The 24,329-nt window shown below is 36.9% G+C and overlaps 2 protein-coding genes across 4 annotated transcripts in view; both read right to left on the bottom strand.

Moving 5' to 3' along the window:
- UFL1 (UFM1 specific ligase 1) overlaps window positions 1–12,462 on the bottom strand; it is a 62,769-nt gene extending 50,307 nt beyond the window's left edge. For 2 of the 3 annotated variants that reach the window (XR_014267501.1, XM_082475184.1), the window contains exons 1-3: window positions 12,277–12,460; window positions 10,975–11,120; window positions 9,885–9,913 (exon numbers count right to left, since the gene is read on the bottom strand). Coding sequence is in view for 2 of the 3 variants with exons in the window: in XM_082475184.1 (XP_082331310.1) it covers window positions 9,885–9,913; window positions 10,975–11,120; window positions 12,277–12,353 (252 nt within the window). In the remaining variant the exon portion in view is untranslated. Of the gene's footprint in view, window positions 1–9,884; window positions 9,914–10,974; window positions 11,121–12,276 lie in introns of all 3 variants that reach the window. The other variant, XM_082475185.1, reaches the window with a different exon arrangement.
- The window catches only part of FHL5 (four and a half LIM domains 5), a 174,395-nt gene that overhangs the window by 102,807 nt on the left and 47,259 nt on the right, over window positions 1–24,329 (bottom strand). The window lies entirely within an intron of this gene.

A 24,329-nucleotide genomic window follows, 5' to 3' on the forward strand; every position in this document is an offset into this window, starting at 1 on the left:
CTGACCACCACAGCAACAGTCAGCTCTACCCACCACCAGAGCCTCCCATCAAGCCTCTTAGATAGCCTCAGCCACCAGAGGGCAGACAGCAGAAGCAAGAAAAACTACAATCCTGCAGCCTGTAGAACAAAAACCACATTCACAGAAAGACAGACAAGATGAAAAGGCAGAGGGCTATATACCAGATGAAAGAACAAGATAAAACCCCAGAAAAACAACTAAATGAAGTGGAGATAGGCAACCTTCCAGAAAAAGAATTCAGAATAATGATAGTGAAGATGATCCAGGACCTTGGAATAAGAATGGAGGCAAAGATCGAGAAGATGCAAGAAATGTTTAACAAAGACCTAGAAGAATTAAAGAACAAACAAACAGAGATGAACAATACAATAACTGAAATGAAAACTACACTAGAAGGAATCAATAGCAGAATAACTGAGGCAGAAGAACGGATAAGTGACCTGGAAGACAGAATGGTGGAATTCACTGCTGCGGGAACAGACTAAAGAAAAAAGAATGAAAAGAAATGAAGACAACCTAAGAGACCTCTGGGACAACATTAAATGCAACAACATTCGCATTATAGGGGTCCCAGAAGGAGAAGAGAGAGAGAAAGGACCAGAGAAAATATCTGAAGAGATTATAGTCGAAAACTTCCCTAACATGGGAAAGGAAATAGCCACCCAAGTCCAGGAAGCGCAGAGAGTCACATAAAGGATAAACCCAAGAAGAAACACGCCGAGACACATAGTAATCAAATTGGCAAAAATTAAAGACAAAGAAAAATTATTGAAAGCAGCAACGGAAAAATGACAAATAACATACAAGGGAACTCCCATAAGGTTAACAGCTGATTTCTCAGCAGAAACTCTACAAGCCAGAAAGGAGTGGCATGATATACTTAAAGTGATGAAAGGGAAGAACCTACAACCAAGATTACTCTACCCAGCAAGGATCTCATTTAGATTTGATGGAAAAATCAAAAGCTTTACAGACAAGCAAAAGCTAAGAGAATTCTGCACCACCAAGCTCTACAACAAATGCTAAAGGAACTTCTCTAAGTGGGAAACACAAGAGAAGAAAAGGACCTACAAAAACAAACACAAAACAATTAAGAAAATGGTCATAGGAACATACATATAGGTAATTACCATAAACGTGAATGGATTAAATGCTCCAACCAAAAGACACAGGCTCACTGAATGGATACAAAAACAAGACCCATATATATGCTGTCTACAAGAGACCCACTTCAGACCTAAGGACACATACAGACTGAAAGTGAGGGGATGGAAAAAGATATTCCATGCAAATGGAAATCAAAAGAAAGCTGGAGTAGGTATACTCATATCAGATAAAATAGAATTTAAAATAAAGAATGTTTCAAGAAACAAGGAAGGACACTACATAATGATCAAGGGATCAATCCAAGAAGAAGATATAACAATTATAAATATATATGCACCCAACATAGGAGCACCTCAATACATAAGGCAACTACTAACAGCTATAAAAGAGGAAATCGACAGTAACCCAATAATAGTGGGGGATTTTTAACACCTCACTTACACCAATGGACAGATCATCCAAAATGAAAACAAATAAGGAAACAGAAGCTTTAAATGACACAATAGACCAGATAGATTTAATTGATATTTATAGGACATTCCATCCAAAAACAGCAGATTACACTTTCTTCTCAAGTGCACACGGAACATTCTTCAGGATAGATCACATCTTGGGTCACAAATCAAGCCTCAGTAAATTTAAGAAAACTGAAATCATATCAAGCATCTTTTCTGACCACAATGCTATGAGATTAGAAATGAATTACAGGGAAAAAACCGTAAAAACCACAAACACTTGGAGGCTAAACAATACGTTACTAAATAACCAAGAGATCACTGAAGAAATCAAAGAGGAAATCAAAAAATACCTAGAGACAAATGACAATGAAAACACGACGACCCAAAACCTATGGGATGCAGCAAAAGCAGTTCTAAGAGGGAAGTTTATAGTTATACAAGCCTACCTCAAGAAACAAGAAAAATCTCAAGTAAACAATCCAACCTTACGCCTAAAGGAACTAGAGAAAGAAGAACAAACAAAACCCAAAGTTAGCAGAAGGAAAGAAATCATAAAGATCAGAGCAGAAATAAATGAAATAGAAACAAAGAAAACAATAGCAAAGATCAATAAAACTAAAAGCTGGTTCTCTGAGAAGATAAACAAAATTGATAAACCATTAGCCAGACTCATCAAGAAAAAGAGGGAGAGGACTCAAATCAATAAAATTAGAAATGAAAAAGGAGAAGTTACAACAGACACCGCAGAAATACAAAGCATCCTAAGAGACTACTACAAGCAACTCTATGCCAATAAAATGGACGACCTGGAAGAAATGGACAAATTCTTAGAAAGGTATAACCTTCCAAGACTGAACGAGGAAGAAACAGAAAATATGAACAGACCAATCACAAGTAATGAAATTGAAACTGATTAAAAATCTTCCAACAAAAGCCCAGGACCAGATGGCTTCACAGATGAATTCTATCAAACATTTAGAGAAGAGCTAACACCCATCCTTCTCAAACTCTTCCAAAAATTGCAGAGGAAGGAACACTCCCAAACTCATTCTATGAGGCCACCATCACCCTGATACCAAAACCAGACAAAGATACTACAAAAAAAGAAAATTACAGACCAATATCACTGATGAATATAGATGCAAAAATCCTCAACAAAATACTAGCAAACAGAATCCAACAACACATTAGAAGGATCATACACCACGATCAAGTGGGATTTATTCCAGGGATGCAAGGATTCTTCAACATACGCAAATCAATCAATGTGATACACCATATTAACAAACTGAAGAATAAAAACCATATGATCATCTCAATAAATGCAGAAAACGCTTTTGACAAAATTCAACACCCATTTATGATAAAAACTCTCCAGAAAGTGGGCATAGAGGGAACCTACCTCAACATAATAAAGGCCATATACGACAAACCCACAGCAAACATCATTCTCAACAGTGAAAAACTGAAAGCATTTCCTCTAAGATCAGGAATGAGACAAGGATGTCCACTCTCACCACTATTATTCAACATAGTTTTGGAAGTCCTAGCCGCGGCAATCAGAGAAGAAAAAGAAATAAAAGGAATACAAATTGGAAAAGAAGAAGTAAAACTGTCACTGTTTGCAGATGACAATACTATACATAGAGAATCCTAAAAATGCCACCAGAAAACTACTAGAGCTAATCAATGAATCTGGTAAAGTTGCAGGATACAAGATTAATGCACAGAAATCTCTTGCATTCCCATACACTAATGATGAAAAATCTGAAAGAGAAATTATGGAAACACTCCCATTTACCATTGCAACAAAAAATAAAATACCTAGGAATAAACCTACCTAGGGAAACAAAAGACCTGTATGCAGAAAACTATAAGACACTGATGAAAGAAATTAAAGATGATACTAACAGATGGAGAGATATACCATGTTCTTGGATTGGAAGAATCAATATTGTGAAAATGACTATACTACCCAAAGCAATCTACAGATTCAATGCAATCCCTATCAAATTACCAATGGCATTTTTTATGGAACTAGAACAAATCATCTTAAAATTTGTATGGAGACACAAAAGACCCCGAATAGCCAAAGCAGTCTTGAGGGAAAAAAATGGAGCTGGAGGAATCAGACTCCCTGACTACAGACTATATACTACAAAGCTACAGTTATCAAGAGAATATGGTACTGGCACAAAAACAGAAACATAGATCAATGGAACAAGACAGAAAGCCCAGAGATAAACCCACACACCTATGGTCAACTAATCTATGACAAAGGAGGCAAAGAAAAACAATGGAGAAAAGACAGTCTCTTCAATAAATGGTGCTGGGAAAACTGGAGAGCTACATGTAAAAGAATGAAATTAAAATACTCCCTAACACCATACACAAAAATAAACTCAAAATGGATTCGAGACCTAAATGTAAGACCGGACACTATAAAACTCTTAGAGGAAAACATAGGAAGAACACTCTTAGACATCAAACACAGCAAGATCTTTTTTGATCCACCTCCTAGAGTAATGGAAATAAAAACAAAAATAAACAAGTGGGACCTAATGAAACTTCAAAGCTTTTGCACAGCAAAGGAAACCATAAACAAGACGAAAAGACAACCCTCAGAATGGGAGAAAATATTTGCAAATGAATCAACGGACAAAGGATTAATCTCCAAAATATATAAACAGCTCATTCAGCTCAATATCAAAGAAACAAACACCCCAATCCAAAAATGGGCAGAAGACCTAAATAGACATTTCTCCAAAGAAGACATACAGACGGCCACGAAGCACATGAAAAGCTGCTCAACATCACTAATTATTAGAGAAATGCAAATCAAAACTACAATGAGGTATCACCTCACTCCTGTTAGAATGGGGATCATCAGAAAATCGACAAACAACAAATGCTGGAGAGGGTGTGGAGAAAAGGGAACCCTCTTGCACTGTTGGTGGGAATGTAAATTGATACAGCCACTATGGAGAACAATATGGAGGTTCCTTAAAAAACTAAAAATAGAATTACCATATGACCCAGCAATCCCACTACTGGGCATATACCCAGAGAAAACCGTAATTCAAAAAGACACATGCACCCCAATGTGCATTGCAGCACTATTTACAATAGCCAGGTCATGGAAGCAACCTAAATGCCCATCAACAGACGAATGGATAAAGAAGATGTGGTACATATATACAATGGAATATTACTCAGCCATAAAAAGGAACGAAATTGAGTCATTTGTTGAGACGTGGATGGATCTAGAGACTATCATACAGAGTGAAGTAAGTCAGAAAGAGAAAAACAAATATCATATATTAATGCATGTATGTGGAACCTAGAAAAATGATACAGATGAGCCAGTTTGCAGGGCAGAAGTTGAGACACAGATGTAGAGAATGGACATATGGACACCAAGGGGGGAAAACTGCGGTGAGGTGGGGATGGTGGTGTGCTGAATTGGGCGATTGGGATTGACATGTATACACTGATATGTATAAAATTGATGCCTAATAAGAACCTGCAGTATAAAAAAACAAACAACTAATACTAAACTTTCATTGGGTTATTTGTATGGAAATATGTTAATATAAATGTTTCAGACATTACATGAAATTCCTAAAAATCTTATATTTGTATTTGTAAGGAAATATGTATGGAAATATGTTAATATAAATGTTTCAGACATTACATGAAATTTCTAAAAATCTTATATTTGTATTTGTATGGAAATATGTATGGAAATATGTTAATATAAATGTTTCAGACATTACATGAAATTTCTAAAAATCTTATATGTTCTGGTATAATGTTATAAGTAATAATCCTAGTTATTACTTTAAAATGTATATCTCAGAAATAACTAATTTTCTTGTCAACTGCATTATTATGAACTTTCACCAAATCTTTTACCGTGGTCATTTTTAAGTCTTTTGTCATTTACAGACAGTTCTGGGTGTACTCTGATGATTTTGCAAATATGTTTCTATAAAAGGGTTTCATCTTCAAGAAATTCATGGAAAAGACTCTGACAAGTACAGGTTTCTGGTAACTGACTGTACTGCTGAACTGAATGAATAAGCATTTTCAGAACTCTGATGAAAAACTGATGAACTCATAAAAGTGCTAACAAAAGATCAAGATGAAAAAAAACAATTAATTACATGGGACTGAGTGAACTGATGAGGATGAGTATAATTTTTGTGACTTTCTCTCTGAATTAAAAAAAAAAAATCCCACAAGGACTCAGAGGCAAAGAATATACAAATCAATTTTCACTGCAAAGTAAAGGAGCTGTTACAGTGGAGGATTACTGGACTGAATGTCAATATTATGACATAGTATGAGTGTGTTTCATGTTTGGTAATTGCAATCATTGTTGCTTTTGTTGTGGTCATCCATGTACAATGCTTGGTGTCAGTCTATTTATCTCTTGTAAAAATAAAATACAGTGTGTGTGTGTGAAGAAAAAAAAAAAAAAAAAAAAAAAAAACCACACACAAGATTACCCCCACCAAAAAAAAAAAAAAAAAAAAAAAAAAACGCAGATGCTCTTTTGGCCAACTAAACAAGCGGGCAATGCAAATCAGCATTACAAAAATGTCTCACTTCGCATTGGTCAAAAGGCCCATGCTGAAAAAGTGTAAAACCCAGAAATGCAGGACAGGCCATGGAGAAAACGGAGCCTTGTTATGCTGATCGGCGGGATGTAAATTGCCACCGGCCACTCTTGAGAAGTGTATGCTGTATCTTAAAACTTCTAAAAAACAGAGCTACAGAACATACAGCACTTCCCCTCATGGGCGTATATCTTGGGAAAACCAAAAAATCGACAAGACACAGGCACCCCAAAGTTTAGGGCTGCTCTGTTTAGAAATACCTCGATTTGGGTACAACTTACATGTCCTTGGAAGGAAAAAATGGAGAAAGAAGATGTGGTACTTATGTACAATGGAATATTACTCAGCAATTAAATCAATGAAATAAGGCCAGTGGCAGCAACTCGTGCAGACTGAGGTACGATCATTCTAAGTGACATAAGTCAGACATAAAAAGAGACTTATCATAAGGTATCACTTATAGATAGTATCTAAAAATGCCTTCACATGAACGCAATTACAAAACAGAAACGGAGTCACACATTTAGAAAACACACTTATGGCTGCTAAAGGAGAAAGGTGGGGCGGGGTGATGCATAAACCAGGAGGTTGAAATTAGCACAGATACGGTTCCATAAACAAAATAGGTATTCGACAGGACCTACTCTATAGCTCAAAGAGCTGGACTCAGCACACTGTTGTCACCAGAAAAGGATATATAAGACTGGTAAGAATCTGTAAAAGAATTTATTGATGTCTCTCTTTAAGTGAATCAAGTGGATAGATGTAGAGCAGGAAGAAACACAGTATTGAAAATCAGCTATACCCCATTATAAAATTAAATAACAAGAACAAAATAAAGACAGTGAGAGAGAAAAAAAAAAAAAAAAAAAAAAAAATGGGCAGAAGACCTAAATAGACATTTCTCCAAAGAAGACATACAGATGGCCAAGAAGCACATGAAAAGATGCTCAACATCACTAATTATTAGAGAAATGGAAATCAAAAGTACCATGAGGTATCACCTCACACCAGTTAGAATGGGCATCATCAGCAAATCTACAAACAACAAATGCTGGAGAGGGTGTGGAGAAAAGGGAACCCTCTTGCACTGTTGGTGGGAATGTAAATTGATACAGTCACTATGGAGAACAATATGGAGGTTCCTTAAAAAACTAAAAATAGAATTACCATATGACCCAGCAATCCCACTTCTGGGCATATACCCAGAGAAAACCGTAATTCAAAAATACACATGCACCCCAATGTGCATTGCAGCACTATTTACAATAGCCAGGTCATGGAAGCAACCTAAATGCCCATCGACAGACGAATGGTTAAAGAAGTTGTGGTACATATATACAATGGAATATTACTCAGCCATAAAAAGGAACGAAAATGAGTCATTTGTTGAGACGTGGATGGATCTAGACACTGTCATACAGAGTGAAGTAAGTCAGAAAGAGAAAAACAAATGGCGTATATTAACGCATGTATTTGGAACCTAGAAAAATGGTACAGATGAACCGGTTTGCAGGGCAGAAGTTGAGACACAGATGTAGAGAAGAAACGTATGGACACCAAGGAGGGAAAACTGCGGTGGGGTGGGAATGGTGGTGTGCTGAATTGGGCGATTGGGATTGACATGTATACAGTGATGTGTATAAAATTGATGACTGATTAAAAAAAAAAAAACAGTATGGCATTGGCACAAAAACAAATATAGATCAACGGAATAGGACAGAAAACCCAGAAATAAACCCACATACTTATGGTCAATTCATTTATGACAAAGGAGGCAAGAATATACAATGGAGAAAAGACTGTCTCTTCAGTAAGTGGTGCTGGGAAAACTGGACAGCTACATGTAAAAGAATGAAATTAGAACACTCTCTAACATCATACACAAAAATAAACACAAAATGGATTAAAGACCTCAATGTAAGACTGGATACTATAAAACTCTTAGAGGAAAACATAGGCAGAACACTCTGACATAAATCGCAGCAATATTTTTTTTTAACATCTTTATTGGAGTATAATTGCTTTACAATGTTGTGTTAGTTTCTGCTGTATAACAAAGTGAATCAGCTATATATATACATATATCCCCATATCCCCTCCCTCTTGGGTCTCCCTCCCAGCAATATCTTTATGGATCCACCTCCTAGAGTAATGAAAATAAAAACAAAAATAAACATATGGCACCTAACTAAACTTAAAAGTTTTGCACAGCAAAGGAAACCATAAACAAAACGAAAAGGCAATCCACAGAATGGGAGAAAATATTTGCAAATGAAGTGGGTGACAAGGGATTAATCTCCAAAATATACAAACAGCTCATGTAACTCAATATCAAAAAAACAACCCAATCAAAAAATGGGCAGAAGATCTAAACAGACATTTCTCCATCAACATACAGATGGCCAAAACAACATGAAAATATGCTCAACATCACTAATTATTAGAGAATGCAAATCAAAACTACAATCAGGTATCACCTAACACTGGTCAGAATGGCCGTCATCAAAAAGTCTACAAACAATATATGCTGGAGAGGCTATGGAGAAAAGGGAACCCTCCTACACCGTTGGTGGGAATGTATATTGGTACAACCACTATGGAGAACCGTACGGAGGTTCCTTAAAAAACTAAAAATAGAGTTGCCATATGATCCAGCAATCCCACTCCTAGGCATACATCCGGAGAATACTATACTTCAAAAAGATACATGCACGGCAATGTTCACTGCAGCACTATTTACAATAGGTAAATTGCTTCCAATTAGGTTGGAAGCAACCTAAATGTCCATCAACAGAGGAATGGATAAAGATGTGCTACATATATACAATGGAATAGTACTCAGCCATAAAAAAGAATGAAATAATGCCATCTGCAGCAACATGGACGGACCTAGAGATTATCATATTAAGTGGAGTATGTCAGACAGAGAAAGTCAATTATCATATGATATCACTTATATGAGGAATCTAAAAAAAAAAATGATACAAATGAAGTCATTTACAAAACAGAAACAGACTCAGAGCCTTTGAAAACAAACTTATGGTTACCAAAGGGGAAAGGTCAGGAGGAGGGATAAATTAGGAGTTTGGGATTAACATATACACATTACTATACATAGATAATCAACAAGGACCTACTGTATAGCACAGGGAATGGTACTCAATATTCTGTAATAACCTATACAGGAAAAGAATCTGAAAAAGAACTATAAATCAACTATACTCCAGTATAAAATAAAAATTAAAAAAAAAAGAAGTTGTACCATTTCACACAAAATTTGCCAGTTTCTTGTATATACTGTAGTGTACCTTACTGATGACATGTACACCTGTATTTTCTAAAAATATCTTCTACATTTCTTTTACTTCCATATATTAAAAACAAATAAACATGAAACTGGTGATTTTTCTCCCAAAATTACATAAATTTTGTAATTACATAAAATGACAACTATGAGTTTATTTCGTAAAGAATAAAGAATAAGCAAGTCAACTGAGAAAGAAAAACTTATTAAACTGATTCAATATATGTCAGTGAGGGTTATGTAATTATTTCTTCACAAACACAAAACACGATACCAGTACCAAGCGAATACTTAGGGCACTGAAAAAATTAATGATATAAAAAACACTTGAGGAATCAAAGTAAAAACTATTATAAAGTTGAAATTTACCTGTTGCAGATCAACAATGTTTACTCGACCTTTAAAGAAAAGACATTCATTTATTTTACATTATGTGTTAAGTACATACCAGCCAAAAACTGTAAATTCCAAAGATTTATGTTCTGGACCGTCAAGGTTCTCCTTCTACAAAGGACACAGGGCTGCAGTAATTAATGTCTTCAGATGCAAACCATTAGCTGAATAAATTTTCATGACTTAAGGTACAGACAATAGTTTATTTTCAAAGTTCCATTTGTCATATCAGGCCAATTAGAGAATCAGCTGATACACGGGTTGGCCAGGTATACAGGGGTTATTTACCTCCCTTTGCAATTTTATCTACTGTGACCAAAGAGATACAGACAACTAAATTCAGGTAAACTTTTTTCAATTATTTGAAACTGGTAGGTTACCACTTATTAGCTAAAGATTATCTGTTAAGTATTCCAAATTATAGCTAATATTTTATTAGGACTATGCAGGACGATAAAAAACAAACACCAAGGGTGTATCTAATGACATCTAATGAGTTGTTTTCACAGATGCATCTAATCTAATCAAATAGTGTTCAAATTTGCTCAGTAATTGGTTCAAATTTCAAAAAGACAAAGGAAACAAAAACTTTTTGTATGCTTGTAATAGCATTTCCTACAAACAGATGTGGCACATTAAATTGTTTCCTAATTTGCAAATACTTAAAGTTTAAAAAAGAGCATGGTAGTACAACCTTGATTTTCAACAATCTATAATTTAAAATTTCTATTCCCTCTTCATAATTATCACCTGATAACAGGCAGCTAAGTATCCACCCGAGTCACCCAATAAATTCATCAACTGTGAAAAGAAACAGCTGATTAATTCACATACAGAACACATAACCCAAAATAATAAAAAATGCTATTTTTAAAGTGACAATATTTGATTTCATTTAAATTATACGATCATGTTTACCTAAACCTATTAAAAATATTAAGGCTGATTACCATATTAACAATTGAAAGGGTGTCTTATAACCTCCAAATCACTTATGATGTATAGTTTTAAGGGTTTTTTCCCCCCTTCCAAAGAACCAGAAGAAAAAAACTAAGGAATTACTTACCACCTCGAACATGTAGCTCATCTCTCATTTCTTTACTAATTTGGGCTGGAGTAATATATTCCTTCCCATCAAGTGTGTGAACTACTTCTAGCTGTTTCTGAGCAATCAATTTATTCACAATCTCAATGCAATTCCGCTCTGACAACCTGAGGGAAACAAAAGTTAAGTTTTAAAAATGCATTTGATACATTCAGGGCATAATATGATTAAGAAAACGTATGAAAATTGGCTTTTAAAAAGGTTTGGGTAGTCATTAGGTTCTATATTACAAAATCTGTATCTTTTATTAGTATAATACTAATTCAATAAATTAAAAAAAAGTTCTAGGGAGTAAACAGGTTTATATGAACTTAAATCATGTAGTTCATTGTTACAAATCTATTACAGATTTCAAGTTTGCTCTCTCTTCTAGGCCTGCTTCTAATCTTCAAATCTGAAAAATGTGGACATGTAATTTACATAAGGGAAAAAACTGCCCTACTTTTATTTCAATTTTCACTTTAGCTTCAGTTAAAAAAAAAAAAACAAAATTTTCTTTTATTGAATGCATTATTGCCTCATTCATACAACTCATCTGTAGGCAGGAGATAGGAAAACACGTTAAGCGTCCTAGTTTGCTCGCACTGATACAAAACACAGCATCAAGGGATTAAAGTCTTCAGCCCCAGAAGGAACAAGACAAGGAATAGTCAACAGATAAAAAAGGGTTCTACTAGCTTTTTACGTGCTCGGTAATGGTAAAAAGCAGAGTTAGGGTGCTTTTCAGGACACCCCCCCCCCCCACAAAGGTTAGTGGGTTTGTAGGAAATATCAGTGTCCGGAGTCCCTACAAATGACAGATGAGACCCTGGCTCTGGCCTAGCACACCTGTTCTGGAGAATAAAAAGGCAAAATGTTTAAGGAGTCAACATAGTACTTGCAAAGTACTGTACTTCGGGGTTAGCGTCTCCTTTCAAGCTCTAAGTCAGGCAGTGTATAACAGACAATGACTTGCTGACGGTTAAATAAGGGTCAGAGGGACGTTCTTAAGACAGCTCCAAGTCACCAGCCCCAGCTGTCGTGGGGGGAGGCCGCGCCTGCACCTGGCTGGGGCTTAAAGGGTGGGGGGATGTTCTCGGTCTCCCCCCGCCGAGAATTATACTGGCAGCCGCAATCTAGGCTCTGGGAGCGGGGGAGGGGGCGGGAACGCTGACAGCGGCTGGGAAGGTCCGGGGTCCAAGGCCTAGGGTTTGCGGCCTCAGGTCTTGGCGTGGCCGCCCAGGGGCTATTTTGGACTCCAAATGGAGAGGGAGGGTCAGGCACCTCTGCGTGGCCTCTGCGAACTGCGCCCGCTGGAAGTCAGCCGCCAACCGCCTAATCTCTTCCCAAGCGTCCGCCATCTCGGCCCTACTCGCCAAGCAGCCGACCAACAGCAGACACGTCAGCCGAAAAGCCACGGGAGCCGAGGCGGAACGGGCCGCGCAAAGGGACAAGAGACTCCTCCCCGACGCAGCTACGAAACGCGTGCGGCCGGCGCAGGCGTGGGCGGGGCCCGAAGAGCCGCAGCCCCGCCCACCCCGCGCGGGAGGTTTGTCCTCGGCTATGGGAGCCCGGCGGGGACTTATGAGAGCTAGGCTGCGAGGTCTCTGCTCGGCCGCGGATGGGTTGCAGGAAAGCCAAGTTAATAAAGTGTTACTTTAGGTCTTTGTTTGCATTATCCCTAATGTTTTGGAGCAGTGATAATCAAATTAACCACTCTTCTTTTTTTTTTCTGCCCTCCCTTTGGTTTATTTTTGGGACGGGGGGCGGGGAGGAGATGTGCCCGGGCCTGCAGTTAGCATCCCCTCTTCTCTAGCTATTAACGAAGGGCAATCCCGTTTGTATAGGGAATCATGCTTATTTTTACTTGGGCTCAAAGCTTTGAACCTGTTGGATAATTACTTTTTTTTTTTTTTGCACAAATATGAATAATTTGGGTACCATAAATGTTGGGAACTGCTTTCATGTAATCTAGAGCCTTTCCGATTTCTCTTACTGGGAGGATTAGCTCCATCAAATAATGAAGAAATATAAACATAAGGTAGTAAATGTATATGGATGGCTAAATGGCTCTGGATGGAATGGAAGAAACAAGGAGCACGTTTGTTTTGCTTTCCCCTACATTGAAATCAGTAAAAAGTAGATAGTTACTCTGGAGTACCTTTCTTGATCCGTTTTACTTTTATACCTACTCTTCATTTTTAAAAAATGTATATACTATACATATATAATTCCTTTTAACTATATGCCCTATAGAGTTGGTGAAGGGGAGTTATTTCAGTTACTTTCCCATCTCAGTATCTCATTCTGGGTCACTCAAAGCCAGTGCCACAAATGTTCTTGTCTAGTAAAGTTCCCAGCTTTATGTAAAATGCAGAAAACAGTAATAAAACCTGTCACTAAGTACTGCCACCAAACAGGCAAACTGTTGGGCAATGTGGTTGCAAACTGAGAGGTGGAACACCGGACGTTAAAGAGGTAACTTGGAATAGAGGAGGTGATGTGGTCCCAAAGGGCATCAAGTTTCAGGACAAGCAGAAACATTCATTCATGTAGCAAATACTTATTGATTATCAGATGCCATGGAGTACAGTGGTGGATAAGGCAGACGTGATCTTGCCATAAACAACTTGAAAATCTAAGGAAGCAGATTTTTAAAAAGCCATTTAATATAAAGTATGAAATTTATAACAATAGAAGTATAATGTACTATGTGACTACTTGATATCCAGACTTCTTACTGATCATGTAAGACTCACGATCAGCATGGAGTCTACTTTCCAGCAGCATCCTCTGCGGCTGCATACCACATGTGGAGTAGCACACTGTGTCCTAGATACACCAAGCCTTTTCAGGACTTCATGTCTTTTCTGGAATGCATGTCCTCTTCTTCACTCTCCTTTACCCACGTTTATTTTTTAACTTATTCTTCCATGATGTCCCAGCTTAAATAAAACTCTTCAATGAAACTTTTTAAATTCCTGCAATTGTTTCATATGCTGTGTCCCCACAATTCTCTATTCAGATGTCTCTAGCAGCAAGCAAAATTATACTGTAATTTTTACTCACTACATCTCTCAGTAGTCTGAGCTCTTCAGTGAGCTCCTAAATGCTCTTTAGCATTTAGGATGACAACTGGTACATAGTGCCTGGTATATTCCATAAATGTTAAATGAGTAAGTCAGTGTAAATGTTTTGGTGCAGCACTACATTTTGGTACAGTAGTAACATTTACATTTATTCCTAAAAAGGGAATAATTCCTAAAAAAGGAAGAATTCATGATTGTACTTTGTAGAGACAGCTTGTGCTGACTAAAAGGATAGCCACCAGACAGATGAAGCTATTTAAATTTAAGTTAATTAAAATTAAGATTATACCAGCAATGAACAAGTGGAACTTGAAATTGAAAACACAATATCGTTTTCATTAGCAAGCCCCCAAATGAAATACTTAGGTATAAATCTAACAAAATATGTATAAGATCTACGTGAGGAAAACTACAAACTCTAATGAATGAAATCAAAGAAGAACTAAATAAAGGGAGAGATAGTCCATATTCATGGATAGGAACACTCAATATCATCAAGATGTCAATTCTTCCCAACTTGATCTATAGATGCAATGCAATCCCAATCAAAATCCCAGCAAGTAACCATGTGGGTATTAACAAGCTGTTTCTGAAGTTTATATGGAGAGTCAAAAGACCCAGAATAGTCAACATGGTATTGAAGGAGAAGAACAAATTTGAAGGACTGACACTACCTGAACTTAAGACTTATTACAAAGTCACTGTAATCAAGACAGTGTGGTATTGGTGAAAGAATAGACAAACAGATCAATGAAACAGAATAGAGATCCCAGAAATAAACCGATGTAAGTATAGTCAGCTAATCTTCCACAAAGGAACAAAATGTAATACAATGGAGCAAATATAGTCTTTTCAACAAATAGTACTGGAACAACTAGACATTCACATGCAAAAAAAAGGAATCTAGACATAGACCTTACACTCTTCATAAAAATTAAGTGAAAATGGATCACAGACCTAAATGTAGAATGCAACTATAAAACTCCTAGGAGATAACAGGAGAAAATTTAGATGACTTCTGGCATGTCAATAACTTTTGAGATAAAACACCAAAGGCACAATGCATAAAAGAAATAATTGATAAGCTGGACTTCATTAAAATTAAAAACTGCTCTGCAAAAGTCCATGTCAAGAGAACAGAAGGCAAGCCACAGGATGGGAGTAAATATTTGCAAAAGACACATATGATAAAAGACTATTTTCCAAAAGATAGAAAGAAGTCTTAACATTCAACAATAAGAAAATAAAAAACCAGATAGAAAAATGGGCCAAAGACCTTAACAGACACCTCACCAAAGTAGATATACAGATGGCAAAGCAGCATATGAAAAGTTGCCTCATATCAAATGTCATCAAAGAAGTGTAAATTTAAACAGCAAGATACCACTACACACCTATCAGTATGGCCAAAATCTGGAATGCTGACAACACCAAATGCTGGCTAGGATGTGGAGCAACAGGAATCCTCATTCACTGATGGGAATGCAAATTGGTACAGCTGTCTTGGAGACAGTTTGTCACTTTCTTACAAAACTAAACATACTCTTAACATGATTCAGCAATCACACTCCTTGGTATTTACCCAAAGGAGCTGAAAAATTATGTCCACATAAAACCTGCAGACAGATGTTTATAGCATCTTTATTCATAATTGCCCAAACTTGGAAGCAACTAATATTTCTTTCAAAGGGTGAATGGATAAATGAACTGTGGTAAATCCAGACAATGGAATATTATTCAGCACCAAAATGAAATGAGTTATCAAGTCATGAAAAGACATGGAGAAAACAAACGCATATTACTAAGTGAAAGAAGTCAATCTGACAAGTTTACATACTGTATGATTCCAACTACATGACATTATGGAAAAAGCAAAACTATGAAGGCAGTAAAAAGATCAGTGGTTACCAGTGTTTGGGAAGGGAAGAGGGATGAATAGGTGAAACACAGAGGCTTTTTAGGACAGTGAGAATGCTCTGTATGATACTATAATGATGGATACTTGTCATTATACATTTGTTCACATCAGTAGAATGTACAACACCAAGAGTGAGCCATTATGCAACTATGGACTTTGGGTGATTCTGACGTGTTAATGTAAGTGTATCAGTTGTAACAAATGTACCCCTCTGGTGGGGGATGTTGATAATGGAGAGGCTGTACGTATGTGGGGGAACGGGGTATATGGGAACTTTCTGCACCTTCCTCACAGTTTTGCTGTGAAGCTAAAACTACTCTAAAAAATAAAGTCTTAAAAATATATGTATCATTTAATGTCAGTTCTTTAGTCACAAAAGCCACTCAATAGCCACATGTGGCTCATGACTATCTTATGGGACAGTATAGAAAACCAATTTTATCTTCACCAAAAGTTCTGTTGGACAGCTCTGGTTTAGACCTTTGATAAGGGCACAGATTTGTTCAGACTCTGAGCTCATGAGACTCAAAGCAACCACCTCCACCTAGCAACCATATATCCCAACTACAGTTTCAGTTATTTTGAATGGGGTATAAAAATTTGAATAGGGACTATTTCAGTGTTAGCCAACATCTGATACATTACCTGATAGAATAAGGGTAGGCACTAGTGGCTACTGAATAAGAGATGAGAGATTCCTTTTAAGAACAATCTTTGTGTAGACTTGAAACATAGAGCTTCAATTTTCTAGAATATTTTCTAACAATTTGTGTCTACAAACTTAAGTCGGATTTTGACGTGTATATTATGTGGGAAGGATTCAAGGTTTTCTCAGCTACACTAGGTACATGATTGTGACACCATCCTTAGAGTCATCTTAATTTCAAAGGCTAATGAAATATTCTAATATCTGTAATGTGGATTGATGGTTTCACTGATTTGATATGAGCTGTGATCCTGTAAAATTCCTCCAAGATAAACTTTCTCCAACTTAACCAGCAAAATAAAACTAAACAACTGCAAAACGGGTACTTTCAAGCAAGTCAGTATTCATTATTTGTTGTTGTAGAGAAATTACAAAGACATAGACAGTGTTAATTACATAGCTGACATTATCTTATTGTAGTTAGGGATATAACAGTTACCTTAACCTCATCATCAAAAATGGCAGTAAAATCTTGTACATAGAAAGCATCAATGCCTTAGGAAACTACTGTGATTCATGGGTGGAAGAAGAGAGAACAGATCAGTAAGCAAGAAGATGAAATTGAAGAGATAGAAATAAGGGAAGCGAGAAGGTATAGGGGATCGAACAGTTAACAATACCTCTGCATGATCAAAGGGAATGTAAATAAATGCAACCCTGTTGGCTTTTAAGGTAAAGAGGTTGTGACTTTTCAGAGGCCACTTTTTTTCCCTTCAGTGGTTGCAATCGAAGTCAGATTGTAGGACTACTTCATAAGCAAATGAGAATGATGGGAGAAAGAACAAAGAGAACTTATCAGATATTAAATGAAAAGAAGGTAAGTCAATGAAAAGAGAGATTGTGATAATGTTGAAGAGGTAGGCAGCAAATCACTCAGGGGTCACAGAATCAGAGGATATCAGGGCAGGAGAGGCTCTTCAGATCATCCATGTTAATATCCATCCACAGTAATAATTTGTGAGTCTCTGGTAGATTATGTACTTTTTGCTTGAACATTTGAAGTGATGAAGTGTTCCCTTCTTTGCAGGGTAGAGTAATTCAGTTTGGGACAGATCTGTTAGAAATTCCTTCCTTATACTAAAGCAAGATCTGTTTCTCTGTAGCTTCCATATTCTTTCCTTGGGTGATTCACAGGATGACTCTAATATATCTTTCCCATGACAACTCTCCAGATATTCAAAGCATGTTCCTCCTGTTTTCTTTTTCCAAGTTAAACATCTCAGATACTTCAATTATATCTCATGACGAGATTTCCAGACTTCCGAATATCCTGGCTACCCTCTCTTGTTAAATTCTAGTTTGCCAATGTCAACTTTAGAAAGTGATGCCCAGAAGGAATTTAGTTTTTTTTTTTTTTTAATTTTATTTATTTATTTATTTATTTTTGTCTGTGTTGGGTCTTCGTTTCTGTGTGAGGGCTTTCTTTAGTTGCGGCAAGCGGGGGCCACTCTTCATCGCGGTGCGCGGGCCTCTCACTGTCGCGGCCTGTTTTGTTGCGGAGCACAGGCTCCAGACGCTCAGGCTCAGTAGTTGTGGCTCACGGGCCCAGTTGCTCCGTGGCATGTGGGATCTTCCCAGACCAGGGCTCGAACCCGTGTCCCCTGCATTGGCAGGCGGATTCTCAACCACTGCGCCATCAGGGAAGCCCCAGGAATTTAGTACTTTACACATAGTCTGACTAGAGTGATGACAGTGAGATTAATTTCCCTAGATATTATACTTCTGTTCATTGGACTCTTGGCTTAAATTGAGCTGGTAATGAACTGTATCTGACTGGTATTCATCTAAATTGCTATCAAACCAGGTTTAGTCTATTCTGTACCTGAACAAATTAATTTTATTTGATAACTTTCGCCTTGTTATTTTTGACCCATTCATTCATTAATTCTTTCAACAAATAGTGTTTGAGGTCTACTATATGCCAGGCTTTGTAGTATGCCCTGGGGATACCCAGAAGAACAAATTGTTCTAAATGGTTAAGGCTATTTCAAAAATTATCTGTGTCATTCAACATTGTTATTTCTGCCATCACTTGTCATCTATAAATTTGATAAATATGATTAAGTCTTTATTCAACTTAATAACAAAATTGATTAAGAGAGAATCAAGGACATATACCTGTGATGACTGGTGACACTCATACAATAGGACCCTGGATTCTAAAATTTTAGAGTCAGAGGGGACTTTAGGAACATCTAACAGTGTGGTTCATTTATTTTATAAAAGAGAGTTAACATATGCCTTTGGGTATGATTGTCTTAAATGCCATACTTCTTTTGTTTAAGGGGAAGATCATGGAATGCCACTTTGTTTATAGAATTTCATAGTTCAAATTTATTAATCTTAGGAGGAGTAAATTTTTCCAGATTTAATCTTAAGGAACTCGTACTGTTTTCTACTGATCATCATTTTTTAAAATTTAAATCCTGCAAAGCCATTTATTTAATGATTTATCGTAGAATATGTCATGCTTTCGTATATTTTTCTTTTCCTTATTATTCCAAAATGAGGTTTTAAACTCCCTTTTGTTATTTGTAGGTTTTGTTGAGAGGTGAGGGAGCAAGTTTCTGCTCATTCTGACCTTTTCCCTTCATCAGTAAAGCAATAACCAGCATCGATTCTGGTTCCCATCACTTTATCTTTGGTACATAATCTTTGTAGTCTGACTTATGGAGTCAAATGCATGTCAATATTTTGTAAACTATAAAATTCTCTGTATATTTATGCCCCCTATTTATGCCTCACTAGTGTCATTTGTGATTATATTGGCAGAATTTCATTTTAGAGCCACACTTCTGTTGAAATTGTGCTGCAAATATATATATTTATTCCAAAAGCACTAAGTATTGTTTTGTTTCCAAGGGAACAAATACTATATTACTCTTTTCTGGTTTTGCTTTTTTCCCCCAATTCCTTCACAATGCTGTATTTAGAGCCAGATTTATTAGCTCCAGGCATCACTTTCTTTCCAGCGTACACTTCTCCACGGTGTAACTCCCAGGCAAAATGACAAAAAGGCAAATTCGCAAAGGAACAAATTAGTTCTCTTGTCAGTGCTTGGGCTTTGCTCTCAAAGGAGCTGTAAATTCTTCTGTTTCACCAACAAAGTATGATTTAAAGGGATATATTGCCAGCTCGTATCAGTGCTAAGGCAGTGGTAGGTAGAGTTAATAGTCATAGGAACACATTTTAAAGAAATACATAGTATCTGTGCTTCCTGTCAAGCAAGGGAAAAGTTAGACTGGCTCAAACTCCAGGAACAACTGTGTCATTCTTCTTCTCCTCCTTTCCTTCTTCTCCTTCTCCTCCTTCTTTTTTTTCTTCTTTTGTACCTTTTGACCACTTTCACCCATTTCACCCACTCCCAACACTTCACCTCTGGCAACTACTGATCTGTTTGGTATCTGTATCTATGAGTTAAAAAAAATTTTTTTTTTGTTTTTTATGTTCCACATATAAGTGATACCATACAGTATTTGTCTTTCTCTGTTTTCTTTCTTCTTTCTCTCTTGCTTCTTCTCCTCTCTCAATTTCTTCCTTCTCTTCTTCTTTCTCTATGCGTTAATTATTAATAACACCAACAAGATGACATGTTGTAAAGAAATAGGACTTGCAGCAGATGCCACACTATAGTGGCAGCAGTGACAACATCTGGAAGTTGTCAAGAGCCACAGCTGGCATCCCTAAAATTCACCTTCCTAAATTCCATTCCGAGGAGATTGTTTCTGAAAGTAAGTTCTGGCCAAGCTCCTAAAGTGCCAAAATCAAGGGTAATTGGCATCTATCCTAGTTCATGTGAAAGGTAAAAATGTCTTCAGATATATAGATATACAGGCTATGTGAATGCAAACCTTTAAGGCAATTCTTATGCTCTTTTAATTGAATTTGTTTCTCTGAATCTTAAAATATATGCTTATATTTTAAGCAGATCGAGTTTGTTTATGAGGGAGATATTGCTGATATCTGTTATTACTTACCATAGTAACTATATTTCTGCATAATTTTTACATGGACTAAACATTTATTGTCTTGCTCTACATTTGCTTGACAACAGTGATTCTAATCAATTTTATAGGGTCAGCAAATACACAGCACACAAGCTAACACTTCCTTCTAGCACCCAGGGCAGACCACTAATCAATGATGGCATTTGTCTTGCTAAGCCTGGAAATGCCTCAGATTTCTTCTCAAACAATATTCCAGCCAACCGCTGACAATATATCAGAGTTGGCACTTGCTATGAAATATATTTGTCATTCCAGAGCAAGGCCATACCTCTGAGAAATAACCTCATGTAAAAAGATCTGTGGGCAGTGGCATCAGAAATGTAAGGGTCACCGATTGAGTATGTCAGAAATCTCTCTGATTGGGGAATTGTGCTAGGAAAATCAGATAGAGATCCTAATTTCTCAGGAGCTGGGAACTGCGGGAAGGTAATTCTGGTTTGGACTTGGAGTAAATGTCAGATGCAAGTGAAGAGAGAAAACAAACTTTGGGGCTACATCTCTAGATCTGTATATTGTCTATCTGTGTAGCCATCAGTCAGATTCTTCTCATTCTATTGAGTGTTTGTGTGTGTGTGTGTGTGTGTGTGTGTGTGTGTGTTCTAAGATGGTGCCAATTGTGACATCATAGGTGTTCCTTGGGACTAGCTGCCCAAAGGAGGATGAAAGAGAAAACATTTGTTTTTGGTTTTGCTTTCCTACTACATAGAGGAAGGAGCTCCTTCTAGTAACCTAGAGGTTCTCACTTTTTAGTCTCAGGAAAATTTTGTGGTCTTAAACACTTTGAGGATCTCCCAAAGAGCTTTGTATGTGGGTTCTATATAACAATATTTACCATGTTAAAAATTAAAACAGAAATAAAATAATTATTGAAAATGACTGCAGTACATGCCTGTTAACATACATATTTGTGGTAAAATTATCTGGTCTTCTAGAACAAAAAAATTAGTGAGAAGAGTGGCATTGTTTCATGTTTTTGTAAATCTGTTTAACATTTGGCTTGCCGAAAGAAAATTCAGAAAACTTTACTTGATATAAATATTTTATTGATCGAGAAACAAATTATTCATGAACAGGGAGACTTCAAAACTAAGAGTGGTAAAAGGTTGGCTTTCAGCAGTTATAGCTCAGTTCATAAAGTTTAAATAAACTTTATAAAATTTGTAAATAAAAGTTTATAAATAAAATTTATAAAGCATGAATGAGGAAGTACATTGTTTCTTATAGTGATCAGTAACTAGAAAGTTACATTCTTTTTAGGGTAATAGCATTTTATTATCTGACTTGTTTGTGTATATGTTCACTTGATTGGCTAGGAAACTATGAGGTGATGCTGATATGAGGAAAGCTTAAGTTTTGTTTAAGGTCAGAGTCAGCGTTATAGGGAAATTGAGACGTCTTTAAATTTTGGTTACATGACTATTTGTGTTTGGCCTACAGGTATATTCAAACTGTGCCCTCCATTTTGGTTTCTTTTTAACAGGCTAAATAGAAGGTAGCTAGCTTCTTAATTCAATTTGTTATGCTATCACACATTATGCAGTCTCTGGAAAACATCACCATACACTCATGATAAAATAAGTGCAAAAAAGACAAATAATGTCTTAGTATTTTTTTGAAAATAGTTTTGACCTCACAGACCACCCCCCCCCCCGAAAGATTCTGGGGATGCCAGAGGTTCTTGACTTATATTTTCAGATCTGTTGCCTTAACACATTCTGTGATGCCTGCTGACTTGATGTAAAATGAGTGCAGAAAGTCTCTTGGTAGGGCTGTCCCTGTCATTTTTACCATTCAAAAAGTACCAAGCCTGTGGAAACAATATAGGTCAACTGAGATAATTCATTCAATTAAATGTTTATTGAAGATATTTTCATAACTTTTGCAGTATGTGCATTCATAATTTAGAGAAAGTACACTCCAAAATTATTGATACAGAAATAATTATTTCAGTAAGGATAAATAAAAAATAATCAGATGTAGGGAAATACAAGTAAAAATAGAAAGTCAAGATCTGGAGAAAAAAATGACAATGCAGATAGTCAGGCCATATAACCCTTTAAAGCTGCTCGTTCATTTATTTAAAAAATGCTTATTGAGCACCAGTATTAGGCATAGGAGATGAGTGAATGACTAAGACAGCCAAAGTTGTTACCCTCATTGAGCTTACATTCTAATTGTATAACTTGTATCCCAAATATGACTTTAAGCAAAACAAAAAACAAAAAACCAAAACCAAACAAACAAATATGTCAATTACAAGATTATCATTGACAAAGGTAAAAAGGGCTTCTCTGGGGAAGCAAAGGTTTTTGGAGATGTACTAAATAGTTTTCCTGCAGAAATGTCATAATGGACTTCATAAAGCTATTTCTTATAGCCTCTATTGATGAATGCTGACAGCATGAGAACAAAATGCAACTGAGAATATCACAGAAAACGCTTTTTGTGAAACGAACATTATAATCCATTTGTTGCCAGTCTTATGAGACCGTGACTCTAAAAGGAAATTACTTTTCCTTTTTATAGTCACATTTTCATAGTACAAGCCCCTACTGGTCCATTAGAACTGCATACTGCCTACTGAAAATTAGTCCCAAGGCTCTGACTTACAGCAAGAGGGCCAGGAAATGTGGAGGAGCACCGGGTATTTGATGGGAAGTAAATGTCTGATACAGATGGAACTTTGAGGGAATGGTTCTTTAGAAGGGAAGTTTTTGTTGTTGCCATTGTTGTTGTTTTCCAGAATGGGAAAGAATGGTTTGTGCTATGGGCTGAATCTTGCTCTCCCCAAATTTATAGGTTGAAGTCCTAACCCCCAGCTCCTTGGAATACGACTGTATTTGGAGACAGGGTCTTTAAAGAGGTTATTACATTAAAATGAAGTCATTAGGGTGGTCCTTAATCCAATATGACTGGTGTCCTTATAAGGAGAGGAAATTAGGAGACAAATATACAGAGTGAAGACCACGTGAGGAGAGAGAGAAGATGGCCATCTATAAGCCAAGGAGAGAGGTCTCAAAAAAATCGATCCTAACAACACCTTGATCTGAGACTTTTAGCTTCCAGAATTGTGACAAAATAAATTTCTGTTATTTAAGTCACCCAATCTGTGGTACTTTGTTATGGCATCCCTAAAAGACTAACACATTGAGATTATATGATGAAGGGAAGAAACCATTGAAGGCAAGGAATCAAAGATACGAGGGGGAGGGAGGAGGAGGCAAGGGGAAGGGTGGGAATCAGAGGGGGAAAATCTCAGCAGAGGCAGGAAAGTATGGGATAAAACCACAGGTAGATGGTGTGGTCAGTTGAAAAAGATAACCGTGTCAATGCCCTGGAATCTGTGAACATTATATGACGAAAGATGTGATAAAGTTAAGGCTCTTGAGAGGAGACGTTTATCTTGGATTCCCTGGGTAGGCCCTAAACATAATCACATGTATCCTTGTGAGAGACAGGCAGAGAGAATTTCAAGACAGACACACAGAAGAGCAGAACGTAAAGTGATGCAGCCTGCGGCCTGGGGACACCTGGAGCTCCCAGAAGCTGGAAGAGTCAGGGAGAGAATAGACTTCTGTTGTTCAAGTTTGTGGGCGATTTGTTACAACAGCCACAGG

This window comes from Balaenoptera physalus (genome assembly GCF_965194825.1).
Source record: "Balaenoptera physalus genome assembly, chromosome: 9".
NCBI classification, from domain to species: Eukaryota; Metazoa; Chordata; class Mammalia; order Artiodactyla; family Balaenopteridae; genus Balaenoptera; species Balaenoptera physalus.